The sequence below is a fragment of the Somniosus microcephalus genome, chromosome 12, assembly GCF_052327205.1.
Source record: "Somniosus microcephalus isolate GS21.2 chromosome 12, FLI_Smic_1.0, whole genome shotgun sequence".
NCBI classification, from domain to species: Eukaryota; Metazoa; Chordata; class Chondrichthyes; order Squaliformes; family Somniosidae; genus Somniosus; species Somniosus microcephalus.
In genome coordinates, this window is record NC_140998.1 from 6,774,326 (window position 1) to 6,788,037 (window position 13,712).

Genomic DNA, 13,712 nt, shown 5'->3' on the forward strand with positions numbered 1-13,712 from the left:
CTCTACCACCCTTTTTGAATAGTGGGGTAACATTAGCTACCCTCCAATCCATGGGTACAGTTCCAGATTCCAGCGAATTTTGGAAGATGATCAGCAATGCATCTACTATTTCTAGGGCCACTTCCTTAAGTACCCTAGGATGTAGATTATCAGGCCCTGGGGATTTATCAGCCTTTAATCCCGTCAATTTCCCAAACACCATTTCCCTACAAATACTGATTTCTTTCAGTTCCTCCCTTTCATCAGACCCTATGTTCTCCAACATCTCTGGGAGGTTATTTGTGTCCTCCTTTGTGAAGACAGAACCAAAATATGCATTTAATTGGTCTGCCATTTCTTTGTTCCCCATTATAACTTCCCCTGCTTCTGACTGCAAGGGACCTACACTTGATTTCACTAATCTTTTTCTCTTCACTTATCTATAAAAGCTCTTAGTCAGTTTTTATGTTCCCTGCAAGAAAATATTCTATTTTCCCCTTCTTAATTAATCCCTTTGTCCTCCTTTGTTGAATCCTAAACTGCTCCCAATCCTCAGGGTTACCGCTTTTTCTGGCCAATTTATATGCCCTCTCCTTGGATCTTATGCTATCCCTAATCTCCCTTGTTAGCCACGGTTGAGTCACCCTTTCTGTTTTATTCTTATCCCAAACTGGGATGAACAACTTCTGTAGTTCATCCATGCGGTCTTTGAATGTTTGCCATTGCCTATCCACCATCAACCCTTTGAATGACATTCCCTAATCAATCCTACCCAATTCGCGCCTCATACCATCGTACTTTCCTTTATTTAAATTCAGGACCCTAGCCTCTGAGACAACTACTTCACTCTCCATCCTAATGAAGAATTCTATCATATTATGATCGCTCTGACCCAAGGGGCCTCATACAACAAGATTGCTCATTAATCCTCTCTCATTACATAATACCCAGTCTAAGATGGCCTGATCTCTGGTTGGTTCCTCGACATATTGTTCCAGAAAACCATCCCGTAAACATTCTAGGAATTCCTCCTCCACAGTATTTTTACTAATTTGGTTAGCCCAATGTATATGTAAATTAAAGTCACCCATGATGACTGCTGTGCCCTTATTGCACGCGTCTCTAATTTCCTGTTTAATGCCATCCCCAACCTCCGCATTACTGTTTGGAGGTCTATATACCACTCCCACTAACGTTTTCTGCCCCTTGATATTTCTCAGTTCTACCCATCCAGATTCCGCATCATCAGAGTTAATATCCTTCCTTTCAATTGTGTTAATCCCCTCTTTAACCAGCAATGCTACCCCACCTCCCTTTCTTTTTTGCCTATCCTTCCTAAATATTGAATACCCCTGGATGTTGAGTTCCCAGCCTTGGCCACCCTGGAGCCATGTTTCTGTAATCCCAATCAAATCATATTCGTTTACCTCTATTTGCGCAGCTAATTCATCCAGCTTGTTCCGAATGCTCCTTGCATTAAGACACAAAGCCTTCAGGCTTGTTTTTTTTAACGCTCTCAGACCTATATGAATTATTATTTACTGTGACCATGTTTGATTTAAACCATTGAGTTCTTTGCCTTCTAATTTTGTTTTTCTCCTTCCTGTCTTTTGCTTTTTTCCTTCTTTCCCTTTCCTCTGTCTCCCTGCTCAGGTTCCCAACCCCCTGCCACTTTAGTTTAAACCCTCCCCAACAGCACTAGCAAACACTCCCCCTAGGACATCGGTCCCGGCCCGGCCCAGGTGCAAACCGTCCCGTTTGTACTGGTCCCACCTCTCCCAGAACCGGTTCCAATGTCCAAAGAATTTGAATCCCTCCTCCTTGCACCATTCCTCTAGCCACGTATTCATTTGAAATATCCTTCTATTTCTACTCTGACTAGCACGTGGCACTGGTAGCAATCCTGAGATTACTACCTTTGAGGTCCTATTTTTTAATTTACCTCCTAACTCCCTATATTCTGCTTTTAGGACCTCATCCCGTTTTTTACCTATATACGGCACAGGAGGCCATTCGAGCCCATGCCGGCTTTCTGCAAGAGCACTTCAGCTAGTCCCACTCCCCCGCCCTTTCCCCGTAGCCCTGCAAATTTGTATACACAGATACAAATTCCAGAGTCTAAGACAGGAACCCGGTGAAACAGCTGACAATTTCCTAACAAGGCTGAGAAATGAAGCCAGCAAGTGTAAATTTAAGGAAATGGAAGAAAAGCTTGTGGACCAGCTAATATGGGGGTCAGCGCATGTAGAGGTACAAAAAGCCCTGATAGGAAAAAAGCTCGGAATAACAGAGGCTGTAGATACTGCGAGAGCTCATGAAGCCATGAAGCAGCAAATGAAAACGCTGATTTCTCAAACGGCTGACATGCGGACAGCTTCTGAGACGGACAACAGAGTGGATGCAGTGAGAGAAAAGTACAACACACAAAGACATACACATGACAACGGGGGAAACATGTGCAGAAATTGTGGAAGGCCGCACGATTACACAGACAAGAGGAAATGTCCAGCATATGGAACAAGCTGCAATGCATGTGGCAAACTAAACCACTGGGAAAAGAGGTGTAGAACAAAGAAAGAAGGAACATACATCAAAAACAAAGGCGGACAAGCAGCACCAGAGAAAGAAACACAATATCCATGCCATGGATGAGCAGGATGATGATGATGATCACGACAATGCACTAAACATCGAAACCATAAAGATACAGCTTCAAGAGATGTCCAGAGCGGAAAATACTCCGAGGAGAGAATTGCACACCATCATCCAAATCAAAAAAAAGATCAAAGGTCGGCCCAAAACCATCAACTTAAAGTTGAAGCTGGACACAGGGGCTCAGAGCAACATTCTCCCATTGAGACTGTACCAGCAGATCTTTCCCGAAAATCTGAGAGAAGATGGCTACCCGAAAAATGGTTGTTTAAAGGCAAGTAATGTCACGCTGACAGCATACGGTGGGAGTGAGATTAAACAACTCGGAATAACCTTTATCAAAGGGACACATAAAAGAAAGAACATCAACTGCATGTTCTATGTCACCGACACTGAGGGGCCAGCGATCCTGGGATTAAACAGCTGCGAGAAGTTGAGATTGATCTCAGTGCATCACGAGCTGACGGAAACGCCACTGAAGATAGACAGCAACACCCCACTGGAGAACTACCCACAAATCAAGAGTAAAAAAGACTTGATAGACATGTATCCGGAATGTTTCGATGATACAGTGGGATGTTTCGGAGATTTCCAATACCACATCACCATCGATCCAGAGGTAAAGCCCGTTATCCATGCTCCACGAAAAGTACCCATCGAGCTGAAGACAAAGCTTGAAAGAGAGCTAAAGGAGATGGAAGTGAAGGGAGTGATCATAAAGGTCACTGAACCCACAGACTGGGTAAACTCAATTGTGGTACGAGAAAAGCCAAACGGGCGTCTCAGAATATGTTTGGACCCCAAAGATCTAAGCCAGGCGATAAAGAGGGACCACTATCCCACCCCAACGCTAGAGGAGATTACGCCATCACTGGCAGGAGCCAAGGTTTTCTCAAAACTAGATGCCAGAAATGGATATTGGAACGTGAAGTTGGACGAGGAATCAACAACACTGACAACATTCAACACACCATTTGGGCATTACAAATTCCTGCGGCTACCATTCGGGCTAAAGGTCAGTCAAGATATGTTTCAACAGAAAATAGACGAGACATACAGAGGCTGTGAAGGAGCTATAGGAATAGCTGATGATATTCAGATCTATGGAGCAGATGAAAGAGACCATGACATGCACCTACATGAGGCCATGGAGTACCAGGAAGGCTGGCATCAAGTTAAATGCAGATAAATGCATAGTTAAAGTCAAGGAATGCCAATTCTTCGGTATGATTTATACACCAGAGGGAGTCAAGCCAAATCCAGAGAAGATTGCGGCCAATGCTGAAATGAAACCACCCAAAGACAAGAAAGAGCTGAGGAGTTACCTCGGCTTGGTCCAATACATGAGTTCTTTCATCCCACACATGTCGGAACATACAACAAATCTCAGAGAGCTATTGAAAGAAGACGCCGAATACCAGTGGTCTGAATCACACGAAAGGAATTTCAAACAACTTAAAGAATTGTTGTGCAAAGAAGCAAGTCTGTCATATTATGACAGAAGAAAACCAGTCACTCTGCAAGTAGACGCTTCTACCAGAGGACTAGGGGCAGCCCTGGTGCAGGAAGGAAGGCCGATAGCTTTCGCATCAAAGGCCTTGACGTCAGCCGAGACGAGATACGCCAACATAGAAAGAGAACTATTAGCAGTAGTGTACGGATGCGAGAAATTCCATACATACCTATATGGCAGGCGATTTACAATAGAGAGTGACCATCGCCCACTAGAACAGATCTATAAGAAGAATCTGTGCAAAGCGCCTGCAACCCACAGTCACGGTGGTATAGTGGTTAGCACTGTTGCCTCACAGCGCCAGGGACCCGGGTTCGAACCCGGCCTCGGGCGACTGTCTGTGTGGAGTTTGCACATTCTCCCCGTGTTTGCGTGGGTTTCCTCCGGGTGCTCCGGTTTCCTCCCACAGTCCAAAGATGTGCAAGTTAGGTTGATTGGCTATGATAAATTGACCCTTAGTGTTAGGGGGATTAAATACATGGGGTTACGGGGATAGGGTGGGATATGTGTTGGTGTAAGGGTTACGGGGATCGGGTGGGATATGTGTCGGTGCAGGCTCGATGGGCCGAAATGGCCTCTATCTGCACTGTGGGGTTTCTGTGATTCTGTGAAGACTGCAAAGACTACTTCTAAGGATCCAAAGCTATGACTTCACGCTTAAATATAAGCCAGGAAAGGAAATGGTGCTAGCAGATGCGTTGTCTCGATTGTCACCATATGAGAAACACGAGGTGGAGGGCCTAACAGTAAAAATCCACCACCTAGTGAATGTTACCCCTACAAAGCTCAGTCAAATCAGAGATGAGACTAGCAAAGATGAGGAGTTGCAACTACTCACACAAGTAATACAGGGGTGGCCGGAGAGAATCCAGCAGGTACAGGCGACAATGTCAATACTGGACGATTAAAGACGATATTGCAGTAGAAGACGGTATTCTCCGTGCTGGATCGAGGATCATCTTGCCAAAGACGATGCAGACACAACTTCTCCATCTAATACATGAAGGCCACATGGGAATGGAGAAATGCAAGCTGAGAGCCAGATCAGCTGTATACTGGATAGGCATGTACAAAAATATCGAACAGATGGTCTCTGCATGTGGTATATGCCAGAAATACAGAAATGCACAACAGAAAGAGGAGATGATACCTAGTGAAATACCGTCAAGACCATGGCACACTGTTGGGGCAGATCTCTTCATGTGCAGTCAAGAATGGTATCTCATAGTGGCAGATTACTATTCCAAGTTTCCTTTTGTGAGAAGGATGAAAGACTTGAGAGCCACAACTACCACCAGGATTGCAAAGAGCTTGTTTGCTGAACAAGGAATCCCGGAAAAGGTAATCTGTGACAATGGAACCCAGTTCACATCGAGTGAATTCAGAGCTCTGGCAGAAAAGTATGGGTTCAAAATAGTAACCTCATCCCCACATTTCCCAAGGGGACACGGGTTCATCGAAAGACAGATCCAGACTGTCAAGAGAACTCTCATCAAAAGTAGTGAGATGGGGGAAGACCAAGACCTTGCCCTCCTATCACTCAGATCAACACCACTGAAAGCAGACATGAAATCACCTGCGGAATTGCGGAATGGGAGGAAGTTTAAGACTACACTACCAGCAAAAATACATCCTCCCCAGGACCAGGAGGACTTCAGACAAAAGCTGGCAGAAGCACAAATCGTAGGAAGCAAACATTACGATAAACATGCAAAGACGCTACCAGAATTGCTGAATGGACAATCAGTGCATGTGCAAGACCCGGTGTTGAAAACCTGGAATCCAGCCAAGGTCATTGGAAAAGCTGATACTCCAAGATCCTACTTCGTAGAGACTGAACCTGGTAACCAATACAGACGGAACAGACTCCACATCAGACCTTCACCTGAACTGGTTCAGCAGCAGACAACATCAGCAACATTGACAACACCAGCTACCACAAGCAGTACAACACCAGAAACAAGCGCTACAAATTAAACAACCACGAGCATGCACACTCCAACTCCAAAGGCGACAGCAACAACAACGACGAGAGCGGAACACACCAAAACACCGCAGAGAGGAATGGTCACCACCAAATCCACAAGATGGAGGGACAACATCCAACCACCTGAGCGATATCGCGAATAAAAAAAAAACTCACAATTCTTTGTAGTTGATAATAATAGTTTAGATATAATATTTGTTAATTTAAATTGTTAAATTTCATGTTTTAGTTTTTTGAGAAAGAGGGATGTTACATTGTTATAGTATCACATCGTTAAATGGAACTACTTTGGTATGGAACTACTTTGGTATGGTGTAGTTATATTGCTATGTGGCACACTGTGCACGGGCAGTGCACAGTGCAGCGTCGGACATCTTGTATCACTCTGCACCATGCAACAACACAGAAACAAAGCAGAAATACAGCTAGTAAAAACAGTAACTAAAATGAGCTAAAAGTGTCTGTATTATTTATAGTAAAAGAACACAAGGAGACACAACAGTTCCCACATGGGCCAGGGGGTAATATGGCAGACTTGCTTCTGTTTCTATGTTCTGTCACTGGGCTTATTTTGCATCTGTACCAGTACGTCACCGTGAAGTTGTATAACTCTTCAGAGAAACGGATGGCCGTTTTTTACAATTCGAATGGACATTGTACAGAAATTTTACACACCATTACGCTCTACTGAAACCCGAGCAGCAACATTTGCTATCAGTTCGGGAGCCATTCTGCAATCCCATTATTGAGGGGAGTGCTCTTAAAGTGTTGCAGTTATGAACAAGATGTAAAAATGAACTATATGGGTGGTGCATTAATGCAGCAGATTGGTATATCAACACAGCCAGTCACGGGTTTCACGCTCGCGATTCCTCGCGCGATAACTTTATCGAGATATATTAACTGGAACATGACGGAATTCCATTCATTCAGATCTTGCAGCATTACATGGATGCAATACACAAACACAAGAAGGTTCTCCAGAACAGATGGGAGAAATATAAATGCCATGCTGGTGCAACAGAGGGTGGTTTTTCAAAATTGGGGTTCAGGCTGCAGGAAACTATAGAGAGCCTTACTCTGTGTAGTTCTAGAGAGTTGGGACTGATGGCACCACCACCGATAACAGGAGGGGCGAGGCCGGAGTCAGAGAAACAGAGAGTATGGGGGAGGAGAGGAGTTGTAGGGCAGAAGGAGATTACACAGATAGAGAGGGGCAAGGCCATGGAAGGGCTTAAACACTTCCAATGTGAACTCCACTTACTCCTGCTCCTCCTCATCGGATGAGGTGGAAGAATCCTCTGGCGCGTGACTTACGGCAGGCATTCCCACCCTGCTCCGGCCCAAGACCAATCAGCTTCAGGCGATGCACTCGGATTAGTGAAGGTGTCACCTTCTTGGCTGGCCCAATACATCCATCCTGCTCCACTTCAGGGGACCTCTCCTCACCAGGCACTCCATTAAACCATCTTCACTGGAAAAATAAAACAGATACTGATCAATATTGGCCAATTGGGGTTTTTTTTGGGCATGTCCAGACTTGTCCTCTACAATAAGCATTCCTTCTGCATGACCCTGCCAGTTCTGTGGATGGGATCCACCACAAACATTAACCTGCATTTCGCTATCAGGTGCTGACTGACCTGCTGTGCACTTTCAGTGTTGAATTTGTGGATGTCTTTTTAGATAAACTAAAATGCTGTGAGTCTAATCTTTCTACAAGGGAAGGGGGTATTTTTAATTTAATAAGGACCTCCTCCACCCCTCTTTTTAGTTAAAATTTTAAAGCGTGACTTAAACTCTCTACTATAATTGCTGCACTAGTTTTTTTTAATTACACAGCTCAAGTGAGTAAGGAACGTCTGGAAATTAGTGGTTTTACAGACTGCAATTTGGATTATGATGTCAGAGGTCAATCCCAAAAGTCGATAAGTGTTATTGTACCAAGGAATTAATCACACTGCCGCAACTATCCTGGTAAATTGATTAAGCAACTCGGGAATATTGAGGGGGGATTTGGTCAGCTTAGAAAGCAGTGATATTGCAATAAATAATAAGTCCAGCTAAGAACACACCGAAGTGAAAGTGAGAAAGCGCTCGAGAGGCTACATCTACATTCGGCAGATTCTTAGGCCTAGAAATTCAGTGGCTTGCACCACCCGTTAGCGCCCAAAGAGGGCACTTAGTGGGATTTGCGCCACTGGCCACGCCTCCCGCTAAATTTAGCGGGACACTAATGGCGGCGCTAGCCGTTAGCACTGCGCCGCCACCGATGATGTCATCGGTGTGCGCAGCGCCCCACTACTGCTCCGATCGCGAAATTTAGTAGCGCCCCCTGCTTTAACGCCGGTCGCAATTTGCGACCGGTTCAGGGGGGCCTACCTGCGGCGGTAGAGGCGCTGAGGTGCGGGGCGGCCATTTTTTTTACTGGCCGCCTGCCAGCACCTCTCCGCGCCACCGTCCCCGGCCTCCTGAGCCCCCCCCCCCGCAGAGTGCCGGCTGTGTCCCAAGAGCCCGGCACTTCTCCTCGGTGCCGGGCTCTTTTGCCAGCACTCGCGCTCTTTGAGCACGCTGCAGCAGGCCCCTCCCCTTTAAGAAGGGGAGGAAGGCCTGCAGTACCACAGCGCGCCGTGCCGCAGCGTGTGGCGCTGCGGCACGTTGCACTGCGATTTTCAGTTGCAGCATCCCAAGAGGAATGCGGGGCGCCTCGAGTAGTGCCGCGCTTCCGTCTGGGGGCGCTGAAACTGAATTTGCGGCGGGCGGCCGCGACTCCTTTCGGGGCGGTACTTCCGGCGCCCTGGCGAGGCTGTAACGGGGCGCCGGTGAATTTCTAGGCCATATTGTTTTAAACTCTTTGGGACCCAGGAGTCCCCGTCACTGAGGTTGAGCTCTGTACGATAAGGGAGATGCTCCAAAAGCCGATGGAAGAATAATCTGTTACAGCAGGAGGTCTGTTATACATTGAATGCTCTTATCGTAAATTTTGAATTGGCTAATAAGGGAAATTAGGGATAGCATAAGATCCAAGGAGAGGACATGTAAATTGGCCAGAAAAAGCAGCAAATCTGAGGATTGTGAGCAGTTTAGGATTCAGCAAAGGAGGACAAAGGGATTAATTAAGAAGGGGAAAATAGAGTATGAGAGTAAGCTTGCGGGAACATAAAAACTGACTGTAAAAGCTTCTATAGATATGTGAAGAGAAAAAGATTGGTGAAGTCAAGCGTAGGTCCCTTGCAGTCAGAATCAGGGGAATTTATAATGGGGAACAAAGAAATAGCAGACCAATTAAATACATAGTTTGGTTCTGTCTTCACAAAGGAGGACACAAATAAACTCCCAGAGATGTCGGGGAACATAGGGTCTAATGAGAGGGAGGAACTGAATGAAATCAGTATTTGTAGGGAAATGGTGTTAGGGAAATTGACAGGATTGAAGGCCGATAAATCCCCAGGGCCTGATAATCTACATCCTAGGGTACTTAAGGAAGTGGCCCTAGAAATAGTAGATGCATTGCTGGTCATCTTTCAAAATTCCATAGACTCTGAGACAGTTCCCATGGATTGGAGGGTAGCTAATGTAACCCCACTATTTAAAAAAGGTGGTAGAGAGAAAACAGGGAATTATAGACCGGTAAGCCTGACTTCGGTAGTGGGGAAAATGCTAGAGTCCATTATAAAAGATGTAATAGCAGAGCACTTGGAAAACAGTGACAGGATCGGACAAAGTCAACATCGATTTACAAAATGTAAATCATGCTTGACTAATCTACTGGAATTTTTTGAGGATGTAACTGGTAGAATAGATAAGGGAGAACCAGTGGATGTGGTGTATTTGGACTTTCAGAAGGCCTTCGATAAGGTCCCGCATAAGAGACTAGCGTGCAAAGTTAAAGCACATGGGATTGGGGGCAAGGTACTGTCTTTTGGATAGAAAACTGGTTGGCAGACAGGAAGCAAAGAGTTGGAATAAACGGGTCTTTTTCCGAGTGGCAGGCAGTGACTAGTGGGGTACCGCAGGGATCGGTGCTAGGACCCCAGTTGTTCACAATATATATTAATGATCTAGACGAGGGAATTAGATGTAATATCTCCAAGTTTGCAGACGATACAAAGTTGGGTGGGCGTGTGTGCTGTGAGGAGGATGCAGAGAAACTCCAGTACGATTTGGACAGGTTGGGCGATTGGGCAGATGCATGGCAGATGCAGTATAATGTGGATAAATGCGAGGTTATCCACTTTGATGGCAAAAACAGGAAGGCAGATTATTATCTGAACGGCAATAGATTGGGAGAAGGGGAAGTGCAATGAGACCTGGGTGTCCTTGTGCACCAGTCGCTGAAGGTAAGCATGCAGGTGCAGCAGGCGGTTAAGGAGGCAAATGGTATGTTGGCCTTCATAGCGAGAGGATTCAATTACAGGAGCAAGGATGTCTTGCTGCAGTTGTACAGGGCCTTGGTGAGACCACACCTTGAGCATTGTGTGCAGTTTTGGTCGCCTTATCTGAGGAAGGATGTTCTTGCCATGGAGGGAGTGCAGCGAAGATTCACCAGACTGATACCTGGGATGGCAGGAATGACGTATGAGGAGAGATTGGGTCGATTAGGCTTATATTCGCTAGAGTTTAGACGAATGAGAGGGGATCTCATTGAAACTTATAAAATTCTAACAGGACTAGACAGACTAGATGCAGGAAGGATGTTCCCGATGGCGGGGGAGTCCAGAACCAGGGGTCACAGTCTAAGGATAAGGGGTAAGCCATTTAGGACAGAGATGAGGAGGAATTTCTTCACCCAGAGAGTGGTGAACCTGTGGAATTCTCTACCACAGAAGACAGTTGAGGCCAATTCATTAAATATATTCAAGAAGGAGTTAGAAATATTTCTTAAGGCTAAGGGGATCAAGGGATATGGGGAGAAAGCAGGGACAGGGTACTGAATTTGGATGATCAGCCATGATCTCATTAAATGGCGGAACAGGCTCGAGGGGCCGAATGGCCTACTCCTGCTCCTATCTTCTGTTTCTATGAATAGGATCATAGGAACAGGAGGAGGCCATTCAGCCCCTCAAGCCTGCGTCCCCATTCAATTAGATCATGGCTGAGCTGTACTTCAATTCCATTTACCTGCCTTCACTCCATATCCCTGGATACCCTTACCTAACAAAAATCTATCCATCTCGGTCTTGAAAGCTCCAGTTGTCCCACAGCCTTTTTGGGAAGAAAATTCCAGATTTCCACTAACCTTTGTGATTTCCCTCCTAAATGGCCAAGCTCTAATTTTAAGATTATGTCTCCTCATTCTTGAATCCCCCATCATCTCTGTATCTACCCTATCGAATCCTTTCAACATTTTAAACACCTCGATCAGACCACCCCTCAATCCTCTAAACTCAAGGGAGTACAACCTGTCCTCATAATTGAACTCTTTTAGCCCCAGTGTCATTCTGGTGAATCTGCACTGCGCCCCCTCCAAGGCCAATATATCCTTCCTGAGGTGCGGGGCCCAGAACTGAACGCAGTACTCCAGATGGGGTCCGGAGTATATTGCCCCTTTCTAATGCATTTTCCATTTTCTCTCCTCCTGCCTGAGAGGGGTCATTCATGGTGCAGCCACCCCAATGTCAAGCATTTAGAACTAGAATTACCCTCAGAACAGCCACTCGGAGGTTGACAGTAGATATTCAGGAGGTGCAAGAATGGCGATATTGTCACATTCTAAAGTGGAATGTAGAGGAATACAGCAACAGGGACCAGGGGAGAAAGAGGGAAGAGGGCTCAACCATTGGTGGCCGTGCCTTCTGCTGCCTGGGCCCTAAGCTCTGGGATTCCCTGCCTAAATCTCTCCGCCTCACTACCTCTCTCCTCCTTTAAGACGCTCCTGAAAACCTACCTCTTTGACCAAGCTTTTGGTCACCTGCCCTAATTTCTCCCTTAGGTGGCTCGGTGTCAAATTTTTTGTCTTTTAATACTCCTGTGAAGCGCCTTGGGACGTTTTACTACGTTAAAGGCACTATATAAATGTAAGTTGTTGTTGTTGTTGAAGACAGAAGCGCTTTGCAGCCAATGAAGTACTTTTTGAAGTGCGGTCACTGTTGTAATGTAGGAAACTCGGCAGCCAATTTGCGCACAGCAAGATCCCACAAACAATAATATGATAGTGATCAGATCATTTGTTTTAGGGGTGTTGATTGAGGGATAAACATTGGCCCCAGGACACCGGGCGAACGCCCCTGCTCTTCTTCACAATAGTGCCATGGGATCTTTTATGTGCACCTGAGAGAGCAGACAGGGCCTCGGTTTAATGTCTCATCCAAAAGACCGCAACCTCCGACAGTGCAGCACTCCCTCAGTCCTGCACTGGGATTGTCAGCCTAGATTTTTGTGCTCAAGTCTCTGGAGTGGGACTTGAACCCACAACCTTCTGACTCAGAGGTGAGAGTGCTGCCCACTGAGCCACAGCTGACACAAGGTAAGATCTCCTCCCTCCCTCTCGATGCTCCCACACACAATCCCTATTACCCAGCGTTTCCCATCAGTCTCCACATCCCAGGAATGGGATCCAGAGGAGAAGCTGTGGGAGCAGAGGACTGTGCGATAGTCTTTAAACCTCTTTGGGTGAGGTGGGTAGGGCTGTTCCTGATTAATCTATGTTATTGATCTCAGATCATCAGATACAACCAAGTTCCAGTTTGCTGTCTTTGGATCCAGGCTCATTGCTGACCTTTGCCTGATAATTCCCAATACATTGAACGCTTTTATTAGAAAAACAAATTAATCCTATAAACGAAATTGTGTTTAAATGCTGGATCTGTTGTTAATCTATTCCCACTTAGCACGGTGGTAAAGCCACACGACACGATGGAGGGTGTCCTCAGTGTGAAGAAAGGACTTGGCCTCCACGAGGACTGTGTGATGGTTACCTAGCAATACCATCATGGACAGGTGGAACTGTGACAGGTAGATTGGTGAGGGCGAGGTCAAGTAGGTTATTCCCTCGTGTTGGTTGCTTTCTGCCACTTTGTGGTACATTGGAACAGCAATTGCATGACTGGGCTCCTCCCAATTGAGTCACAGATGTTAGTCACCAGTTCTGTATTCTATTACCCTAAGTGTTTGATACAATAGCATCTTAAAAAGCACAACTATTGTCCCATTTCCTCAATGTTCAAAATTATGAGGGGTTTTGACAGAGTAGATGGGGAGAAACCGTTTCCAGTGTCAGGACAGTCATAACCAGAGGACACGGATACAAGGTACTGTAATTGGGAAAAGAACCAGAGGACACAGATACAAGGTGCTGTAATTGGGAAAAGAACCAGAGGACACAGATACAAGGTGCTGTAATTGGGAAAAGAACCAGAGGACACAGATACAAGGTGCTGTAATTGGGAAAAGAACCAGAGGACACAGATACAAGGTGCTGTAATTGGGAAAAGAACCAGAGGACACAGATACAAGGTACTGTAATTGGGAAAAGAACCAGAGGGGAGGCAAGGAGAATTCTTTTATCTCAGTGAGTTGTTGTGATCTGGAATGCGCTGCCTGAAAGGGCGGTAGAAGCAGATTCAATAGTGACTTTCAAAA

General features: G+C 45.8%; 1 protein-coding gene across 1 annotated transcript in view; it reads right to left on the reverse strand.

The window, feature by feature from the left end:
• The window catches only part of LOC147108998 (tubulin polyglutamylase TTLL5-like), a 104,971-nt gene that overhangs the window by 65,217 nt on the left and 26,042 nt on the right, over positions 1–13,712 (reverse strand). Inside the window, exon 2 of the mRNA XM_086002543.1 lies at positions 7,396–7,605. Within this exon, the coding sequence (XP_085858669.1) occupies positions 7,396–7,457 (62 nt within the window). The 5' untranslated portion in view covers positions 7,458–7,605. The remainder of the gene's footprint in view (positions 1–7,395; positions 7,606–13,712) is intronic.